The sequence below is a fragment of the Vulpes vulpes genome, chromosome 12 (genome assembly GCF_048418805.1).
Source record: "Vulpes vulpes isolate BD-2025 chromosome 12, VulVul3, whole genome shotgun sequence".
Taxonomy (NCBI): Eukaryota; Metazoa; Chordata; class Mammalia; order Carnivora; family Canidae; genus Vulpes; species Vulpes vulpes.
This window is the reverse complement of record NC_132791.1, coordinates 65200793-65220621: the sequence shown is the minus strand read 5'-3', so window position 1 is coordinate 65220621 and position 19829 is coordinate 65200793. Positions and strand designations below refer to the sequence as shown.

Sequence of the window (19829 nt, the reverse complement as noted above, 5' to 3'; positions counted from 1 at the left end):
CACATTTAATCTCAGTGGGTCTTTCCTGATTCACAGCAGCTCTGTGTCCCGCCCCCACTCCCCACCCCCCCAGCCTCATTCAGTATCCAGCAATGCATGAGCATCGGGGTGCTTGGCCTCCTGAGAAGGTACATAAGTGACCTCTGTTCTCGTCTGAGTGTCCTCATCTCTATTTCTGGTAAATAAAAATGTCCTTAAGGCAAGAAGAGCAAGATCACCAAGGCCGGGTGGGGAGCAGGGAGGGCTCTGGAGAGACACCCATGTAGCCTCACCTCTTTTTCGGAAGGTAAAATGCAGAAGAGTCTGAGAAGGATAAGAAGGACGCAAAGCCTGAAGCCCCAACCAGGTGAGACCAAGAACACAGACCTTTCCCATATGGGAGGAGAGAGGTGGAAAGCCAGCTGTATGTATTGATCATGGAAGTCTTCCAAAGACTTTCCAGGGTGTGGACGTAAGTAATGCAAGAAAAGTTGAGGAAAGCCTCAAGTCAAATAGAAGAAAGCCACTTTTTATGCTAAGTAGACAACTTTTGTTTCTGACCTAAAATGTCATATGTAACTGTTCAACCTCTTGTCGGCAGGGTAGAAATAAAAAATGTTAATACAATGCATGTTGTTATGACCTGACATTCCTGTGACCTGGAATGTAGGTCTGGCTAATTTAGTATTTTTCACTGCAGAGAATTTACATTGTTGAAAGTGACTAGAGTTCGATACCTCCTGAATAAACCTCAAATTCTGCTGTTCTCATTTGTGTGAGTCTGAACACTTGCTGACATGGCTAGCTCTGAGCAAAAGACCCCAAAATCCAGGCTTTTTTTTTTTTTCTTTAAAAAAAGCAAACAAACAAAACAAGAGCTTTTTTGTGTGGTATAATTTAAGAGGAGATTTTTCTGCTGCTCTGTGATAAAATTCAATTAAGAGATGGTATTAATAAACCTCTATTAGAATCAAGGTCACTTGGAAGGTTGGATTATTTATATCTGTGGTCGAGATTACCAAAATTACACTAGTAAGCTCCAGATGAGCAGGACGCATTGACATGAAATACCTATACATAGTTGATAATGCCTGAATGAATGAAAAAAAAAAAAAAGTCAGAATCTTAGCTGGCATTTTACGTCGCCCACCTTGGCACAGAACTGGGAAGACCCAATGTTAGACATGAGTAGAAGTTTAAGGTAGTGTATAAATGCCACATGGTATTCACTGACAAAGTGTTGCTGACTTAATTGCTATTTTGTATCAGGTGGTCTATAATGATTGTTGGTGTGACTTCTAAGCATGTTGCCACTCTATAGCATGTTGGAGTATTTCTTAAATTGTCGCGAGTGATCAGATTCCGTGTACAGGAGGTTAATCGTTATGAAGTACTGGAGCATTAGTCTCTGGGGGCTGAAAAGTGACTAATCGCCTTTGGAACAAAAGAAGAACAAAATCAAGATGAAGTGACTGCCTGAGCATATACCAGAAGTGACAGGGAAGCCCGGGAGAATCAGCTGCCCTTTGGCTTCACTTTGCAGGCTGGGGGCCTGGGGCGTGGGGCATGTTGTGTGCCCAAGGTTATACTGCTGGCCTAGGAGCATCCTTGTCCATATACAGTCTCTTAAAATAAGCTGAGCATTCCTCGCTCTTGAGCTAGATCGGGGGACATCCTTTGCCAAGATGACTGCTGGATTGCATTTAAATACTAAAGAAGTTTTTTCCAGGTTTCCTGAGGGTCCCGTGAGTGTTCAAAGATGGAGCTGCTAAAATGCCTCTAAGCTGATTATAAGGCTGACCTGGCAGCCTGGGGGCTGTTCATTCAGCAGGCTTTCTCCTTGGCTAACATGAGCCGGGCTGAAGGCCTTTTTTGTGAACCACTTGTAAAAACAAGCAGAACGTTAGGGGCATGCATTTTAGCACATCTTATGCAGTTTCTACATCATCGGACTTGCGAAAGGACATTTAATAAATAATTCTGAGGAAGAGGGTGAAAGAAGAGAGTGAAAGCGAGCCCTGCCTGTAGTGGGTCGGACTTGGGATTTAACTTGTCTGATTTTGCATAATCATCACCTTGAAAAAGGTGTTGCAGTCTTAGTGCAATGATAGCTGAATGGAAGCTGTCTTATCTGTGTGGCACACAGCACGGCTGACATCCTGGGGGGCTTCTGGTGGCCATCCATGGGCATCTGGGCTGTGGAGAGGGAGGGCAAGACCAGATGATGTGTGAGGGGAGGTCCCCCAGAATGATTCCTTAGACAGGACCGGAAAGGTCGTTTCTTACTGGCGACTGAGCATTTCTTTGCAAGCAAAATCATCATGTCTCCCTTGTAAGTTCGAGGTTACTGAGTGAAGGTATGCGTCTTTGCAGCTGCTGGCCCCGAATGCGTGGCAGAGGGGACCACACAGTTCACCATGACTTTCAGAAGGGTGCATACTCTTACCCTTTTGGTGGTGAGGTCACTTTTCAGGAGGCTCCACAACACTGATATTTTCCAGATGTTTCTCCCCTTCTCTCCATTGGCTAGATTTTCCTCTCATCATCCTACCCTTTCAGTGAAATTGAGATAAAAGTCTGTTCAGGGTCGTAGGCATGTGAGAATCACTCAGCAATAGGAACTGATTTAATATCTAGGCCTTATATTAATATTTATAAACACTTTTACTGCTTGTGACTTGCATAAAAACTTTTTCCCTGATGGAACCCAATTTTGAAATAAACCTGAGCATCCTTTACAAAAATTTACTTTAGTGGTGCAGTAGTTTGTAATTGTGTAGTATTTTATGGTTTCCAAATTGCTTCTGGCTTGTATTACCTTATTTCCTACCACGCATAAATCTGTGAAGTAAATACTGTTTTTCATCCTCATATTACATGTGAGGGAAGGGGTTCTCAGAGAGATTAAATAATTTGCTCAAGGTCATAAAGATGATACATGTTAATTCAGGCTCTTTAAAGCCACATCTTTTGCGTATTCTTTTCACTAAATTTATACCCGAGTGTCTACTCTTGTTTTGTTTTGTTTTTGTCCATATAAAAACGGGAAATGAGAGAAAAGAAAGCAGTTGGAAAATAAACTTATGAAAAGGATTTTCATGAGTTTCCCACAATTCCTCAATCGACCTTTCGGTCGATTATTGAAGGATCTTTTGGCGTAGATTGATGATAGAACTGATGCTGTGCAAATACCTCCATTAAGTCAGGTACAGCAATGTCACCTCTGGTCCTTGCTCCTCGGAAGTTTAGAACCGAAGTTTCCGCGAAGGCAAGACGCCCACCCCTCAGCGTTGTGAGAGCCAGTGGACCCGACCCAGGGCAGAACTGCGGGGTCTCCCCGGGCTCCGCATTCCAAGCAGCGTTTCAAAAACCCCGAATCCCGGCCTCCCCCTGGGGCAGGGAGGGAAGGGCGCCCTCGGGGGCGAGGACCACCCTGGGGGCTCCCTGCCAGCAGCTCCCGCCCCCGGGTGGGGTCGGCGTGTGTGCCCGCCCGGGTCGTGCTGAGTCAGCCGCCCTGTGTGCTTTTCCCGTGCAAAGGTGAGGGGCGGGGGCCGCCCCCACTTTCTCCAGAGGCCCTGCTGCCTGTTGAAACGGGCCCTTCCAGCCACATGGACCAATATCCACGTTACTCTCCAGCAAAAATAACGTACAAAGCAGAGCAGCTTCAAAATCATTATTATTGTTGTGGTGGTGGTGGTGGTTTTCTTAATAGAAGATCCCAGCGCAAGGAGAGGTCAGTGCACCCGGGGAGTGCACCCGAAGGTGCAGAGGCGTCTGGCTCGCGCGCGTGTTCCTCGGGTCCGGGCGCTGCGGCGCGCGGGGCGAGCGGCTGGTCCTGCCCCCTCCGCCCCACCTGCGAGCGCCGGGCCCCGCCAGCCGCGCCGGGTCGCCTCCGCCCTGCCGAGGGCCGGGGCGCGGGCCCCGGGGGCGGACTCCCGCCGCCCAGCCGAGACGCGATTCGTCACTCTGGCAGAACTTTCCCCCTGAAAAAAAAAAAAAAAAAAAAAAAATCCCTGCACCAGAACCGGCCCCTCCGCCCGGGGAGGTCTCGATCCGGGAGGCTTTCCTTCCTTTTATGCTGCGGCGCGCGCGCCCGGGCCTCGGCGCCAACTCGGGCAGGTCGGAGCGCAGGTCCGCGGCCACCGCCCCCGCAGCCCGCGCCCCGCCACCATGCAGGGCGAGGCGGACGAGCCCAAGGACGGTATGTCCGGGGGGGGGGGGGGGGGCGGCGACTCTGCCCCTCGGCCCGCGCCCTGGCGGCCGGGAGAGCGGAGTTCGCGGCCCCTGTGCCCTGAGCGAGGCCCGAGGGGGGCCAGTCCGCGCGCCCAGCCGGCCCGTAAAGGCTGCCTCCTGGGTCAGCCTGGAAACGGAAGGGCTCCCGTGGGGCTCCCGTGGGGCTCCCGTGGGGCTCCCGTGGGGCTCCCGGACTGCAGAGCGAACTCGGAAGAGCGCTGCTGCCCGCTCCAGGGCAGCCCAAAGCGGCGCCCCGGGAGGAGCCCCGGGAGCAGGGAGCCCCGGGAGGAGGGAGCCCCGGGAGGAGGGAGCCCCGGGAGGAGGGAGCCCCGGGAGCAGGGAGCCCCGGGAGGAGGGAGCCCCGGGAGGAGGGAGCCCCGGGAGCAGGGAGCCCCGGGAGGAGGGAGCCCCGGGAGCAGGGAGCCCCGGGAGGAGGGAGCCCCGGGAGGAGGGAGCCCCGGGAGGAGGAAGCCCCGGGAGCAGGGAGCCCCGGGAGCAGGGAGCCCCGGGAGCAGGGAGCCCCGGGAGCAGGGAGCCCCGGGCGCCCGCGGCCCCTCAGGAGGGTCTCAGAAATTGGAAACGCGCTGTGTTTCCGGTAAAAGGGGGAAGAAGCTAAGAGAGAGAGAACTGAAAGAGCTTCATTTGGGGACTAGGTTGCTTGGGTTTGGGGTTTCCCTTCTCCCTCGTTCTCTCTCTGACTTTTCAGCGGCGAACTCACCCCGTGGGGCTTCAGGGAGCGCAGGGATGCGAGGGGCGCCTCGGGCAGCTTGCAGCCCAGGAGGGGCGTCGCTTCTGACTTCGCCAAAGCAAAGGGTTACGTTCACTCCTAACAGAGAACGGGTGACGGGGCTGGAAAGCCTCCAACCCAAACACAGTTATACGCTGGTGTTAGTTCGGGGGTTTATTTGTGTGTGAGTGTTTGTAGGCTTTGTTTCCTGCAACTCTGCGTCCACAAAAGTCCTCTTGTAAGCGGGGGTGGGAGTGGGGATTAGAGTAGGAGCCGAGACTGTGCAGAGTTAGGAAAATTCCTGTTCTCTCCGAGGAGCCTCTTGGGAGGCTGGTGAGTTTCGAGCCCATCCCAGGAGCCCCTGGGAGCCTGGGGAGCAGAAAGGACCCCCCCCCCCCATCATTCTCCATGTGGTAGGCGGGGGTTAGCGAGAGCCCTTGAAGCTTGCCGCCTGCCGCCTTCCGTCTTTTACCGCCTCCCCTCCCAAAGTAAAGCCCTGGGTTTCATACTGTAGTCTCTGTGGGCTGCTGTTTACCTTATTATGCCGTATGGGGGGAGAAGTCTGTAAAAGAGGTTTGTTTAATAGAAAATACGAGACTGTTGTGAATGAAAATGACAGCCAGGGGCATTGTTTTTGAACTTGATGGGAAGTTTGGGGGATTAACGTGTCCTTGCTGTGGCCTCTGTCCTTCTGGAGCTATGTGCTGATGGATGCTTTTGCTGTCTTTGTAACAACACTTAGGAGTAAATCAAAAGTTGTCCGAGGCAAATAGGACACAGACTGAGAACCCAACCTGGTGAACTTTTGTATGGATTACAAGTACCATTTAAATCTTTTTTTTTTTTTTTTTTCTGAGTGTGTTTTTCCTTTCTTCTGGGAAAGAAGGAGCGAGAAGAAGGTGGAAACACAGTGTCCCCCGGTGTATGATATACTCTTCTAGGAATATCCACATTGTTCCCTCCTGCCCAGCTCTGTGGATGTGGAGAGGTCTCTTGATGGTCCCTTCCTACTTGGTCCTCACCTTTCCTACACGTGCCATCATTTGCACTCTGCAGATCTGCAGCAGTTTAGATAAACTAGATAGTTTCTGCCTTTTGCAGAAAGCACAGAATTTAACAAATAATAATGATATGAGATGCTAGAATTTTAAATTGATGACGGGTAGAATATGGAATACCTCTTCAGGGAGATAGAACAAAAGCTTTATTAATAGAATCGTTCTGTAACCTCTGCCAGGAAGTGAAGGGTGTGTGTGTGCATGTGTATGTGTGTGTGTCCATGTCCTCAGCAGGTCTTGCAATGCTGGGTGTTAGCTGTGATCTAGAACCCTGTTTGGCTACTACCTCTCAGATGTCTATGAAAAGAGCTACACTGTGTAAATCATTATTGGTTACCTTCTCTATCCTTATTTATCCTTTTCCTTCTCCTTAGCTGTTTTTTTTTTTCCTCCTGATGGACTTAAGCATCCTGGTCAGTGTGAGATCACTACAAGCTCTTTACAGTGTCTACATTGCAAGAAAAATTGCCATTGGACATTTCATGCCTGATTGGCTATAGTGGAGTATACTTTTAAGTCATTATTCTGAGCCTCCATGAAAGACCAGTATACTTTCTTTGGGGTTAAATCTGAAAGAAATTTCAAGTCGATTCAGAAGTCCTCAGAGGCCAACATATTTGTGTATGTGAGTGAACGTGGAAGCCAATGACTGGGGATATTGTTAAGCCATCATAGCTTAGAACGTACTTGACTCTGTGCCAGGAGGGCTGAACCTCCAACCTCAGTCTAGAGCCACCTCCTAAAGAACTGATCTAATTTTGCCCCCTTGCAAATGAGTAGGTGATTGTGCTTGAGTATTAAACAGAGAGAAATCATCCAGGCCTCACTTCATTACAAGCTGTATGAATTTAAGATTCCAGGCCTGATGTGAATAAGAAAGCAAGAGAAATGAAGTAAGAAACCCACTGTGGTAAAAAGGGGAATGTCACAGGAAGGAGGCTATCACCAGTTTCCAGTGGCTGGCGGCTTCCGGCTTCCTGAGGAGATAGGTCGTTGGCCATATTCTTCACATTTAGTTGCAGACTGTTGAGTAAATTACTTAATTATGAAGTAGGGAAAAAAAAAAGATGAATGACAACTAAGATCTCTGAGGGCCTTTCTAGTGCTAAGCATCAAGGGACCACCAGCTCCTTTGCCCCTGTTCTTGTAGTGTTGGTACCCGGAAGTGAGGAGGCCATCGTTGCTGTTGCCTTAGGCGGAAAGAGCTGTGAGTGAGCTCTTCCTCCTCCTCCACGGCCCACAATAACATTCCCTGCCACCACCTCACGCCAGATTCTCTCCTGCCTCCTCACCAGGCCTGCCATTTCAGGCCATTTCACCAAGAAAACAGTAGCCAGTACGCAGCGCCCTCACCTTCCTGCTCCCGGGGTGACAGCCTCCCCGTCGCCCACATGCACCCCCCTCCGGCGTCTGTAGAGCAGGGGTCCTTCCCACCACAGATGCCCACCCCCGGGCCCCACGGCTTTCCTGCTTCCCTGCTTTCTGCATGGAGATATGCTCAGCTCCCTACTTCAGGGTATTGGCGCTTTGCTGGTCCTCCTGCCCGAAATAGCCTTCTCCCCTCCTGTCCCCCTGTTCGGTTCCTCAGAGGGGCTTTTTCTGAACCTCCAGCCTGAATTAGAATCCCCGATGGACCCCTCTCAGAGCGCCCATTCTTCTGCTCCTTGGTGCCGGTCAGCATCTCCTCCAGACCACAGGCTCTTGAGGGCAGGACCCTGTGTCCTCTCCCTTGCGTCCCTCGTCCCTCGCCGCAAGTGATAAGAGGTGATCGTTGCCTCTTTATTTTTTTTTAAAGATTTTATTTATTTATGAGAGATACACAGAGAGAGAGAGAGAGGCAGAGACACAGATCGTTGCCTCTTTAGAAAATGAACGACCGACCTCTGTTCTTTAAAGTATCCTCAACACTTTGTCCAATTTTAGGCATTTATCTCTCCTTTAAATGAATCTTTTAAAAAGATTATTTTCCCCCATGGGTCCTAGTTTCTCAATCCTTGTCACCCCTCATCCCACCAAAATATGTCTTTCTCAACCATTCCACGGAAATCTCCAAAATCACCAGGAACTTGCCAGGTGCTAAAAATCACCAGTGACCCAGCATTCATATTTTGTCCTGTTCTGATCAGACTAGACTTTTTTCTTTTCTTTTCTTTTCTTTTCTTTTCTTTTCTTTTCTTTTCTTTTCTTTTCTTTTCTTTTCTTTTCTTTTCTTTTTTCCTTTCCTTCCCCTCCCTTTCCTTCTCTTTCTTCCTTTCTTTCCTTCTTTCTTTCTCAGCGCTGTGCTAGGAGACCAGGGTTGCTGCACTCCTAAACTCTTTCCTGGACTCCTATAACATTAACTACAGTGTTCTGCTCTCCTTTCCTTTTTCTAGCTGTTTTCTTTCTTATCTAGACCTCCAGCTGGGGCTCTTCTGAGAACCACCTGTACAGCCAGCTGCCTGGTAAACACCATGCTTTCTATGTCACACAGGAACCTCAAACTCAGCAGGTGTGGATGGAGCCCATCATTCCCTACTCTTCACAACTGTGATCTGCCTTTTGTCTTTCCCCTGAATATATCACTGCTCTCTTTTTTGCTTCCAGACTACACATCTGCAAGGTGTCCTTGACCCTACCCTCTTGTTTATCTGCAGCTGCCATCTGGCAGTTCATCCTCCTTGTTATCTCTTGGAGGCATCTCCTTTTCTTCTCCCCTGTCCCAGCCTTGTTGCAAGACCTCGGCATTTGTACCCTGATGGTGACAATAAACACCTCTGCCATCAGGACTCTTGGTTATAAGAGTGGAAACTGAGTCCTGCTATCATAAGCTGAACAATTTATTGGAAGCACGTTGCATAGTTCACACATCCACAAAAAGCCTGCAAATTGGCCCCTGAAATGCATCAGGCTTTGGAGCTAAGGCCATACCCGAGAATCGCCTAGTTAGGACCTTACCGCACCCCTCTCTGCTGGATTTTTCATTTTTGTCACTCCCGGGACTCTAGATGTGGCTGAACGTTTTTGGTCATACTGAGCCTTCAGAAATCCCTGAAATCAGCTGATTGGGGAGTGTGAGAAAGTGCACCTGCTGCTGGGGAGAGGAAACTTCTGCTTTCAACTTTGGGAGTGGGAGATAGGAGTCTAACTCCTACCACTTCTTGCAAAAGGAGGGCTCCTCCAGAATCAGGAAGGGAGTTCTGACATGAATCACCAAAATAACAACAAATATCTACTACCCCACTGGGCTTGTCCTGTCCGGCCCTAGAGTTGCCTGTTCATGTCCTCCCGTCTTCCCTCAACAAATGCTGTTTCCTTTACTGGGATCACTCTCACGTGGCTCATTATTTTCAACCAGACCCTGTTTGGAGTAGATGCTCTTTGAGGGCATTCCCATAACACCCCATACTTCTCTCCATTGTCCCATATTTTCATGTGTTACTGTTCCTGATGTTCTTTTCCGTTGCCTCCACTTCATTGTTGCCTTGATGGCAAGGTTTGTGCATGTTTTATTTCCTGAATCCCTAGTGGCTGACCTTGGGCCTCTCCCATAAGAGAGCCTTAATAAAGCATTATCAAATAAATCGATTTAAAATGAGATTACATGAAATGACGAAAACTTTAGAACCCTGCATCTGGTTTCTAGAGTGCCTTCCTAACCTAAAGGGCTTACCTATTTAGGGTTCCTTAAATTCTCTACTCTTAATGGTAAAGTCAAAACAAGCACATGTGTCTTTGATCTCTGAGGTCAGGGCCCAAGTGGCTTGTCAGCATCTCACATTGCCTGGCAAACTGAAGACACAGTTTTTAAACTAAAAGGTGTCAAACTCTTCCACATGCCAGATGTGGTGCTAGGCATCTGATTATGTATATTATCCCATTTAATACTTGTATAAAAACACTTTGGGTTAAATCCACATAACAGTCAAGGAATCTGAACTTCTGAGAGGCTAAAACTTGTGTCTAAAAATCACAAAGCTAGAAAAAGTGGAATGGAGGCCAACTAACTGTAGAATCTGTGCTTTTGACCCTGATCTGATAGTACCAGGTAATGTCCAAAAGCCACCCTCCCCTGTCCTCAAGCGTGGCACCCAGGGGGATGCTCTCTGTGGTCTTGTGTCTGTCTCTACCCCAGTTTGAGAAACCAGGAGTGGAGAGACCAGGTGTTTGGAGGAGAAAGTGCAGAGCCCAGGCCCCAGCTGTTTCTGTGCCCCTCAGGGGTGGAGGTAGTGAGTATTGGGTGCATCCTGCCACCTCTGATGAGAGGAACTAGGAGATCAGCAGGGCTGGTAGGAGGTGCCTGGAGCCCGCTACAGTGGAAGGGACCCAAGCACCTACAGGACAAGATAGGGAACCCTCACATTTTTGAGTGGCCAGCTTGAAAACAGAGTGTGGATGTGGTCGCTGCCGTGAAATAAGGTTCATTTCTGTGTGTGTTAGGTTATCACAACTCAGCGACTTTGTAGCACCCGTTGGGTTTCACTTTTCTTTCAAATCGCCAAGGTGTGTGCAACACAAGTAAGTGATTCTCGGCTCACTTCCTTTGTCCTGTCTCCTGATGATGTGTACATTTGTTGAGGATACGCCCAGGCATTTACACACTCAGTTGTAGCCTTCCTTGGTTTGAATATCATTTAGCAGGTAACTGACCCATTCCCCATCGCCTGTGCAGTGGATTCTCCAGGCTTCAGGACACCTGTGGTGACTTTGCCTCACCATGCTCTGTCTTCACTGGGGTCCTCACTTCCCTAGTGGGTTTACAGGCAGTCTGTTTGGATCCATCAGCTTGCCAGTCAAGTGTCTGAGGTCAGTCAAATGCCAAGACAGAGGTATGCCTGAGGACTGTGGCCCATGTCCACTGAGCCATCTGGGGGCCTCATGGTCAACATTGCCCCACTTCCTAGGGATGATAACTCCTCAAAGAGACACAAAGTAGAGACTTACACTAGAGAGAATGGGACCAACACCCGGTAGAGCATTTATCATAGGAGAGAGAAGAGTTCAGTTTTTCCCTTGGTGGTTACTTATTCATATCTTCTGGAATCAGAAAGCCCAATGGGATTACACAAACAACCACACCATGTAGGGTCCTCACTGTCTGAACCTCAGGAGGTGTGGCAGTTTATGTGATTGCATTCCTTGCTATGCATTGCTATACCAGTGCTCTCCCCTTTTCCCTCTCTGCACCAGCCCTTGCTTTGCAGAGGAAAAGAGGAAAGGCTCTGATGGAATATATAACCCTGGGTGCAGCTGACCTGGTGTCACGTATAATGTAGAAGGCACAGCATATGCCCTAAAGACTGGACTTTGATGTGTTTATGTTTCCTTTTATGTAGTCATTAGCCTTGGAGTGTGGTGTGCTCGCAAGGACTTAAAAGTGGAAAATCCATTTAGAGATCCATGCCACACTGTCTCCTGCACAATGGACATCACTGATGACCTGATGCTGCCCCACACACCCAGCTCTGTCGGCTTCAGTACATCTGAGCCTTTTTCTTCCTCACTTCTGAAATTGCCATCAGATTGAATACGCATCATGCCTTTCTTGTCCTCAAATGATGACACTAGTGAACAATCAGGATAACATGGATGATTAAGTTCCCTGTTCCTGGCCTTTGGTAAACCAAGAAAAGGTGGGCAGGTGAAAGAGCACTCCTAGAAAAATCTCAGGACCCAGTGATTCATTTCAGAATAGTGCAGAGTCACTAGATCTGCCACAAACCATTTATTTGTCAACATTTCTGTTGGTACGAGAAAGATGCTGACAACTTGGAAAAGAAGGAACATGGTGGTAGACCTCTCTTCATTTAGTGAGCTGTGCCTAAAACGATTAGTGTAAGCTGAATTTTTAAGAAATCAACTCATTATGCCTATCTGTAATATTTCAGGAAGATCTACAGTAAGAAGACTTTGTAATTAAAATGATTCTGCTACAAACACAAGTAGAATTACCACGATTTAGATTTAAAAGCAACTTTGCACACTCTTGCATCTGACCTCTAATTTTAAGAGCTGGAGAACTGAGGCCCAGAGAAGTGACATCCAGGCCCTCTCGACGCCCTCCCTCCCCACTTTATGCCTGTTTGGCAAACAAGAAGTTTTGCAAACCTAGGTTTTCACATCCTGGATTCATGCATGAGACCTCCCTGAGGCAGGACAGACCTCATCTGTTTGTATAGGTGCCATTCGCCAGCTTTGGAAGGGAATTCACAAAACCTAAAGGGAGTGGTTGAACACATGAAGAGCTCCAATTTCACCTTCTCCTATGTGGAAGTCAGGAAAGTCACAGAGGAGGAAGATGAGGAGGCATCGTGAGATAAAATTTAGCTCTGCAATTAGGTCCTAGTCAGTCCCTGGCTTAGAAAGCAGGGGACCAAGGGAGAGGCAATTAAACAGTGAGCTCATTTGTTTTCATTCCTTTGAGAAGAACATCATTCAGGGAAATTAGCAATGGAGGGTGCTGGTTGGGCAGGGGCGCTCTTCCTTGGGGAGAAGGTGTGCATGTATGTGGGTGGGAAGCGTTCAGACACCAGACATGCAGTCACAGTACAAGATGGGCACCCCAGAGCCCCGCGGGCCTCGTGCATTCTGGGAGTCACCCCACTGCTCCCCTGGCTGCTGCCCAAGGAATCTGAAGGAGCAGTTACTTAAATCCTGTTCTTAGGGCTCAAGATCCCTGAAGAAGAGGTGGACATAGAGCTGCAGTATATCCTGAGTGGCTAGCTGCTCAGTGGGCAGTAAATGTCTGAGGGGTGCTGCTCTGGGGGGGGACCTCTAAGACTGTGTAAAACCTGTGTTACTATTAGGTGGTACCTTGTGCTATTTTTGGTTTTAAAGATGTTGGGGAGTTTGGTGTTTGTATGTGTAGTATCATCTGTGCTCTTACGTGGGAATACACTCTCCAGGTTTGCGGTGACCAGATTTAATTTTGTAAGTAACTAGGAGGGGGGTTTCTTTCAAGGAAATGGTGGAGCAAAGAGGCCACAAAGCAGAATGCCCTAAGTGACCATGATGGCTTTAGGCTTCTGAAGCCTTGAGACCTTATTGTCCAAGTTGGAGGTTAACTGTCAAGGAAAGAATGAGCAGTTCATGAACTCTCTCCTTCCAGTTTGACATGTCCTGTCTGCTTGATGCAAGCTCACCCAGCCCAGGTATGTATTTTTTATGTTGGCTCACTCAGATAGGGCGAGGGCTCTGGGGACCAAAGTTGTCCCCAGAAGCACAAGCTATTCTGTCTGCCATGGGCAGTAGAGTCCTGCTTCCAGAGTATAGTCTCTCTCCTTCATCCCTGCGGCCTTCCCTGGGCTTCAGATACTCATAGCAATAAATGTTGACTGAGTCAGAACCTCCTGTGGGGCCTGGGGAAGCAGAGGTGTGTGTGTGGGGGGGTGTGTGTGTGTAGAGGACCTTGACCTCAAAGGACTTCTGTTCAAGGCATCATACATAGCACATGTGCATATGTGCATTCATAGGATAACATATGTGATGAGAAGCTTAGGATGAATACAGCTCAAGGATGGGGGCATGCACCCTATGAGAACCTAGAGGATGGGATCATTCACCAAATATCATCATGGCAGCAATGACTTCACAGGGGAGTGAGCTAGGACTTCAGCTAGGCTCTTTGCACAGAAGAAAGGAGGAGGAAGAGGTTTACAGCATGGTGTAGTCGAGAGCTCATGACCTGGAAGGCATGGGTGGACCATGTGGCAGTACAGAGAGCCAGACTAGACACCAGTCTGCCCAGAGGGACACTGAGTAACAGACAAGACCCCAGGAATCAGGACACCACTTCTACTCCTTGCCCTTGGTTGTCTCTGACAAAGAGTCACTGATTACTGTCTCTGAACTTCTGTTTCCTCGTTAGACGCTATCGTGCAGGCATCGTAGTAGACCGAGGCGTGCCCAAGATCCCTCCTAGGAGAACTCTATGGGAACTGGGGCCAGGGGCTGGGTCTGAGCTGGAAGAGGGCAAATGCAGAGTATTGTTTTAGGAATACCCACCTGGCAAGAACCACAGGTTGGCCTGGAGACTGAGCCTGGGTAAAGAGCCGAGGCAGCAGTGTATGAATATCCAACCAGAAGAGAAGACTTGATCTCTCTCATGTGATCTCTCAGGGAAACACTGAAGGGATATGGGGTCTGAGTCGTGGGTTTCACCTCTGAGGACACTCACTTTTACAAAGCAAAGAGGTCAGTGCAACCTGTGAAAAGAAACAGATACGCAGTAGCTCAGGAGGTAGGAGAAAAACTAGAAGGGACCCAGGCTTGAGGAGCCGGGGGAATGAGAGCCAGCAAGGATGGTGACAGCCATGTCTCAGGAGGTTCTGAAGCAGACTGCTTTGCCGCCTTCTCTCTGGCACCTCAGCCAAAGCTGAGAGCCTCAGATCTCGTCCGCTAGGGGATGGGAACACATGATGAACCTTCAGCCAGTACTGAGTGGGAACGAGGGGAGGCGTGGGGGTGCAGGATGACGGCCCAGCTGTGAGCAAGTGTCCAGTCTCCTGAGGAAGGGGGGTGTTCCGTGTCTCCATGGATGCACACCCTGGAGTCTTAGTCACCTTCAGATCCCTTTCTTGATCCTCATGCCCACCACCTCCTCCCTCTCTGTGTGGCATCATGTACAGTCAGCACCGGTGTGTGGGGCTGACCAGGGAAAGTCAGCAAGAAATCCAGCCCTTCCTGCCAGGAAGAAGCTTTTGCCAAACTGAGAATTAGAGACTGTTTCTGGCCTCCTTTTTGCCTTCGAGTCCTCCCTCCCCACCGCCTGCCCAACCCTGCATCTTTTCTTCCTGAGAACACGTCAGGAGACTGCTGATGTGTTTGCCAGGGACACCCGAGATTTGACACATGAACTAGAACTCTTCAGGCTTCAGTCTTATACATGTTAAATAGGACCTGGGCCATGCTCATTAGTTGAGCCAACCTGAGAAGTTTTCTACTTCTCCTGAGGTGGGAAGCAGTGGTCACAGTGGTGGAAATATGCCCGTCCCCTGTGAGAGCCCCTGAGAGGACACTTGTGTCGGTGATTACACAACTTTCCTCGGCAGGTGCTGTGTGGATAGGAGGCTTATGATGACACCCGGGGCCAGAACCCGTCCAAGGCCTGCCCACGCTCTGCACCTGACCAAGTCCTCCTTCCCCGTTCTGTAGAAAGCAGGGGAGGGTGGCCCTGTCCCAAGGACCTTTTTTCCTTCTCTCAAGTGATTTGATAAAAGTAAGATACTCGTGCTCCAATTGTTCTCCTTATTATAAAGCGCTTCATAAAACCATTTTCACCTCTTGAGGGTTAGAATTAAAATTCAGCCAGTTATGAAATAGACCCCTCCCCAGTGTCACCATGTTGAACCTAAACGTGGTCTCCAGAGAAAGGAGATGACAGAGAAAGAAGGAGTCTCTCGGGGGAGTTTAGAGGCCAGCAGCAAGCACTGTGTGGCAGGAACCGGCCTGGAAAACCAGAACAGCAGGGATCCTCGAGGGAGGGAGTGGCCATTGGGCAGGTTTCAAAATTTCAAGGGAACAATGAGAAAGAAATGGTGAGTGGGAGCAGGGTGGGGAGGGCCAGGATGGCATCTACAGGGTGAGATCCACAGGGTGAGATCCAGGCCTGGTGCAGAGAGTCTCCCCGGGAAAGGGAAAGGGGTAGGCGTGTGGAGAGGCAGGAAGGGAGGAGTAAGGAAATAACTCTGGAATGAAAAAAAGAAAAGAAAACCAAAACAAAATCTTGGGCGAAAGGAGAGAGGTGAGCAGCGGGGAACAGAGATAAATGGGATAAGACGCTTCAGCAGCCTGGTGGGTCTGTCTGCCTGGGAGTTCATAGGGGCTAGGACGGCCAGCCGGTCCCGGAGGGCGACGCCGGCTTGGAGGCAGTCAACCGGTGGCGCCTGGAGGACACAGAAGCTCCGGGGTCCGCCCCCCACCCCCGGGGTGGGATGAGCAGCGGGCCCAGCAGCAGGGACGTGACACTGAGGAATGCCGCTGCCTCCCCAGCTGCTAGATCAGGGCCAGTCGGAGGCCAGGGCTGGGCAGTGTTGGCTTGGATTGCTAGTGACACTCCTGCTGGGTCATAAAAAAACGATTTCCCCCCAAAAGCTTGCAAATGGCAGATGACGAAAGGGGAGCACACAGCAAGGGCGGCCTGCGGGAGCCGGCGCGGAGCTGCCTGCTGGTTTCTGGAAGGCCAGCGGGACTTGTGCTGAATGGCTGGTGGAGGGGTGGAGAGCCCTGCCGGCTCCCAGTGAGGCTGTCCCTGACCTGGGGGGGGGGGGGGGTGTGGGCCAACTACCGAGGCTGATGGCAAGCAGGCTCACTGAGGAATTTCAGAACGAGGCTGTTCACGGGGAGAGCTGGTTTAAATTATTTGGCTCAGTCGGCCGTAGCCCGCCTGATGAGACTGATAGCCCTAGAAGCACGGGGGCCGTGGCTTGGCATTCCTGCTGCTGGCCTGCTGGGGGTTTGCCCCTGGGTGCCAGGGTTCAGGCTTGGGGGGAGCTGCCCGCCGTGCTGCTCTGGGGGGACCTCAGCTGCCTCGCAGGGGTCAGTCAGGTAAAATCCTAACCGCTGTTGGGAGAGGCAGCCCCGCCGGAGCCTGCCGGGCCTGGGGTTTCGGGGGCGAGGGCCTTCTCCCCATCCCTGTTTCCCTCTCTTTCCCAAATACCCCTTCTTGAAAGGGCTCGTGATGGCACGTTAGACCAGTTGATAAAGTTTGCCGTTCCCGATCCGATTGTATTTTGATCCCTTGCCTTCTTGCTTTTGTCAACTTCTCAGGCGGCCCCTGGTTTCAAATATAATTACAGACCACGTTCAGGAAAAGGAAAAAAAGGAATGCATTGATTTGCTTGCCGTTGCTTGGTTCCTCGAGATAGTCTGCAGTCTTCAAATATTTTTGTAAATGAAGATGTGAGAAATCAATTGCTCTATTAATCTCAAGGGTGGGAGTGGGAAGTGTTCTATTTGGTAGTGATGCTAGAATCGCCCAGGAACTGTCAGCAAATAGGCTCCTAGTCATATTGTCTGTTCTTTTCTTTCTTTTTTTTTTTTTTTTCATGGCATCATGTCTCCCGATTCTGTGTCACAGTCAAACCTGTTTTGTCTATCTTTTAAAGCTTCAGTTAACCAGATTTTTTTTTAATGTTTGATGCTGTTTTTTATTCCATGAATGACTCAATTGATGAAATGTAGGCAGCTACTAAACTTGGCAGCGCGTTGCCATCGTTGTGCCCCTGGACAGGAAGTGTTCTGTATAGATGTGACTAACCAGTTTCCAGGCTTAAAAATAAAGTGGGGGATTTCTGGACAGAATAGGTCTTTGTCACTCGTTTCAACAGTCCCACTAAGTGTGAAGCTCAAAGCCAACCACTTGGCTTTCTCATTTTTTCCGTGCTGTTGTTCACCTGACATTTTCTATCATACAGATTGAAACTTATTTTATGGTGCTCATTGGTTTTTAATGAAATAAGAGGAGATTTGAGTTGTGAGAATCAGCCAGAGTCATGATTCTCTCCTTGTTGTCTCTTTTATCTTGAGCTCCTTTTAAATCATCACCCTCCTGAGGCGTGTAATGGGATGTCAGGGTGTCACCTGCCCAGGTATGAGCTTCAACTCAAAGGACCAAGAATGTGCCTGGACAGCTCTGCATCCTGTGTCACTGGTCCTCTTGAATCCAAGGCCCGCTGGAAAGAGCACTTTTCCCTGCAAAGTTACTGCCAATCAATTTAGTCCTTTTTAGATTTCTTTTGTCATGAAGCCCCTTAGCCATTCTGAAAGAACTGTACCGTTTCGACAGATACCAAAAGATTTTTTGGCATCTTGTTCCCTATAGCTATCATTTTAGGACTTTACAGATAACTTCGTGTTTTTGTTTTTCTTGCTCTCCCTAAAATAATATAATGTTCCCTCCCTTGATGAAAATATAGTTTTTTTCTCTCCATTTTTTCTTATCCTGAATAGCTTTTTTTTTTTTTTTTTTGGTCTTAATTATTAACACCATCACATTTTGTGGAAATGCTAAATTAAACACAGCATTTATTAGACGAGAGTGTCTCTAGCAACAACAAAAAGTATTCCTCTCTCTGAATCCTTAACTCAGAGCAAGTGTTCATGTCTGTGTTTCTATTCTTTTTTCAAGTAAGAAAGGGTGCCCAGGGAATGATGATTTTTTTTCTTTTTTTTGGAATGATGATTTAAAATGCAAAATACATGCAAATGTCTTTGGTTTGGATTAGGGTAAAGGCAGTAATGATTTTTTTGGGACAATGAGGCTTCATTTGCCAAGTTTAGAAGTAAGTCACACCTGTGAAGAATAGGGTTTTGGTTGCCATACTTGGGTGAAATGTGGCTGTGACTCTGAAATGCTTGTTTTCCCATGCCTCCTCCTCATTGCCCTCTCTGTTATCAAGACTGAGGCAGGACAGAGTTAGCAGCCTCTGCTATGCTTTGGGTTAGAGTTTGATAAAAATCTAGTCTTTTGAAAATACAAGATTCCTGTATTTGTGCTTCAAATACCCTGTATACCTGTTCTAGTAGAATGATTTCAGGAGGAAAACGAAGTGTTGATACAAGCCAGATTTTCATTGAATAAAACGATTCCTTCATCGAAAATACTCATTTCCTTTACCTTTGTAGTAAGCAAGACTCTTGTAGTGGAAAGACTCTTCTAGTTTTTATGATACATGGGCATATTGTAGGCAGACAGAAAATGCTTGATGACTAACGGTGTGTGCGAATAGACATGGTCCAGGGGTAAAATATTTTGCAGAATTAAAATCTCTGCTGTTCTCCTGAGATTCATGGATCAACCAAGCACTGATGATGATCCATCATTTGTCCTTGCTGTCTGATTTTTAGATATAGAACAGTGTTGTTCTTGGCAAGTAGTTGTGCCATGCATGGTTCCAGCAACCAGATAAAACCAAGATGTGCTGTGCATATGGGGGGCATTTAAGCAAGCCTGGTAGGACTTTCTTCTTGCTGGTTCCCTTTGAGACCATGTGGTAGATGTTCCGTTTCCTAGCTGGTGTTTTGAATCACAGTGGTCAGACCTAAGCTCAGCGTAGACCCAGGAGAGGGTTTTAACCAGACCAGGTCAGTTCAGGCTGTTGGGAGCCATAATAGGGCAATTTCTTCCTATGTTGAAGAAATGATGGTCACTGAAGAGTTGTCTTCCAAATTTGGGTCAAACGGGCTTTATTATCAAAACACTTCTGGGACAATGGAAAACGGAGTGGTTTAGGCAACCCTTGTGTTTGAAATCCCCCCCCCCCATTTGTTTGTTTTGCCACCAAAGTATCTTTCCATTTTGGTTCATTAGAATTGTGTGTCTGTGGGTTTTTTCCTGAGTTCCAGCCACTGGTACATGGATCAGCCCAGAGAAGTATATTACTCTTAAGTCTACTTTAAAATAAAAAGCAACTTCTAGGAGAAGAGAAAGCTGTTATTTGATTGGGAGACAGGGAAAGAGTGAGTAAAATCAGATGTAAAATTCTTTAGGCTAAGTAAAGTAGGTCTTTAAACCTGACTTAATGCTTTTAACAGCTAAAATTCCAGCTTTCATTTGTTAGTTTATACCCAGAAGATAGAAATGGGCTTTTTCAGACTTTGACAGCAAATTAAAGGCCCCAGCCTGTGTTGAACCATCAACATATATATATCAACATATATGAAGTTCTATCAAATAATGAGTGATAAAGACAGGCTACTGGTCAAAATGATCTGAATTGTGCTTGAAAAAAATCTTACCTCTCAGACCAGAAAGGACCAAAGCAGTGGTCTTTCTAGGTTTGGACCACCATTTTGCACCGAGGACAGGGACAAAGACAAGCTGCTGTTACTAAGACCTCTTCTGACCCAACACCAGC

At 48.4% G+C, this 19829-nt stretch overlaps 1 protein-coding gene and 1 long non-coding RNA gene across 4 annotated transcripts in view; one reads left to right on the top strand and one right to left on the bottom strand.

Moving 5' to 3' along the window:
- The window catches only part of TNFAIP8 (TNF alpha induced protein 8), a 114003-nt gene that overhangs the window by 72548 nt on the left and 21626 nt on the right, over positions 1–19829 (top strand). Inside the window, exon 1 of one of the 3 annotated variants that reach the window (XM_026015386.2) lies at positions 3995–4180. The exons of the other annotated variants lie outside the window; for them this stretch is intronic. Within the exon in view, the coding sequence (XP_025871171.1) occupies positions 4150–4180 (31 nt within the window). The 5' untranslated portion in view covers positions 3995–4149. Of the gene's footprint in view, positions 1–3994; positions 4181–19829 lie in introns of those variants that run through there. 3 annotated transcript variants of the gene reach the window in all.
- LOC140594597 (uncharacterized) lies at positions 3638–5233 on the bottom strand. The gene is made up of 2 exons (XR_011995599.1): positions 4931–5233; positions 3638–3962 (listed from the first exon to the last, which is right to left on the bottom strand). It is a non-coding gene; the product is annotated as an uncharacterized lncRNA (long non-coding RNA).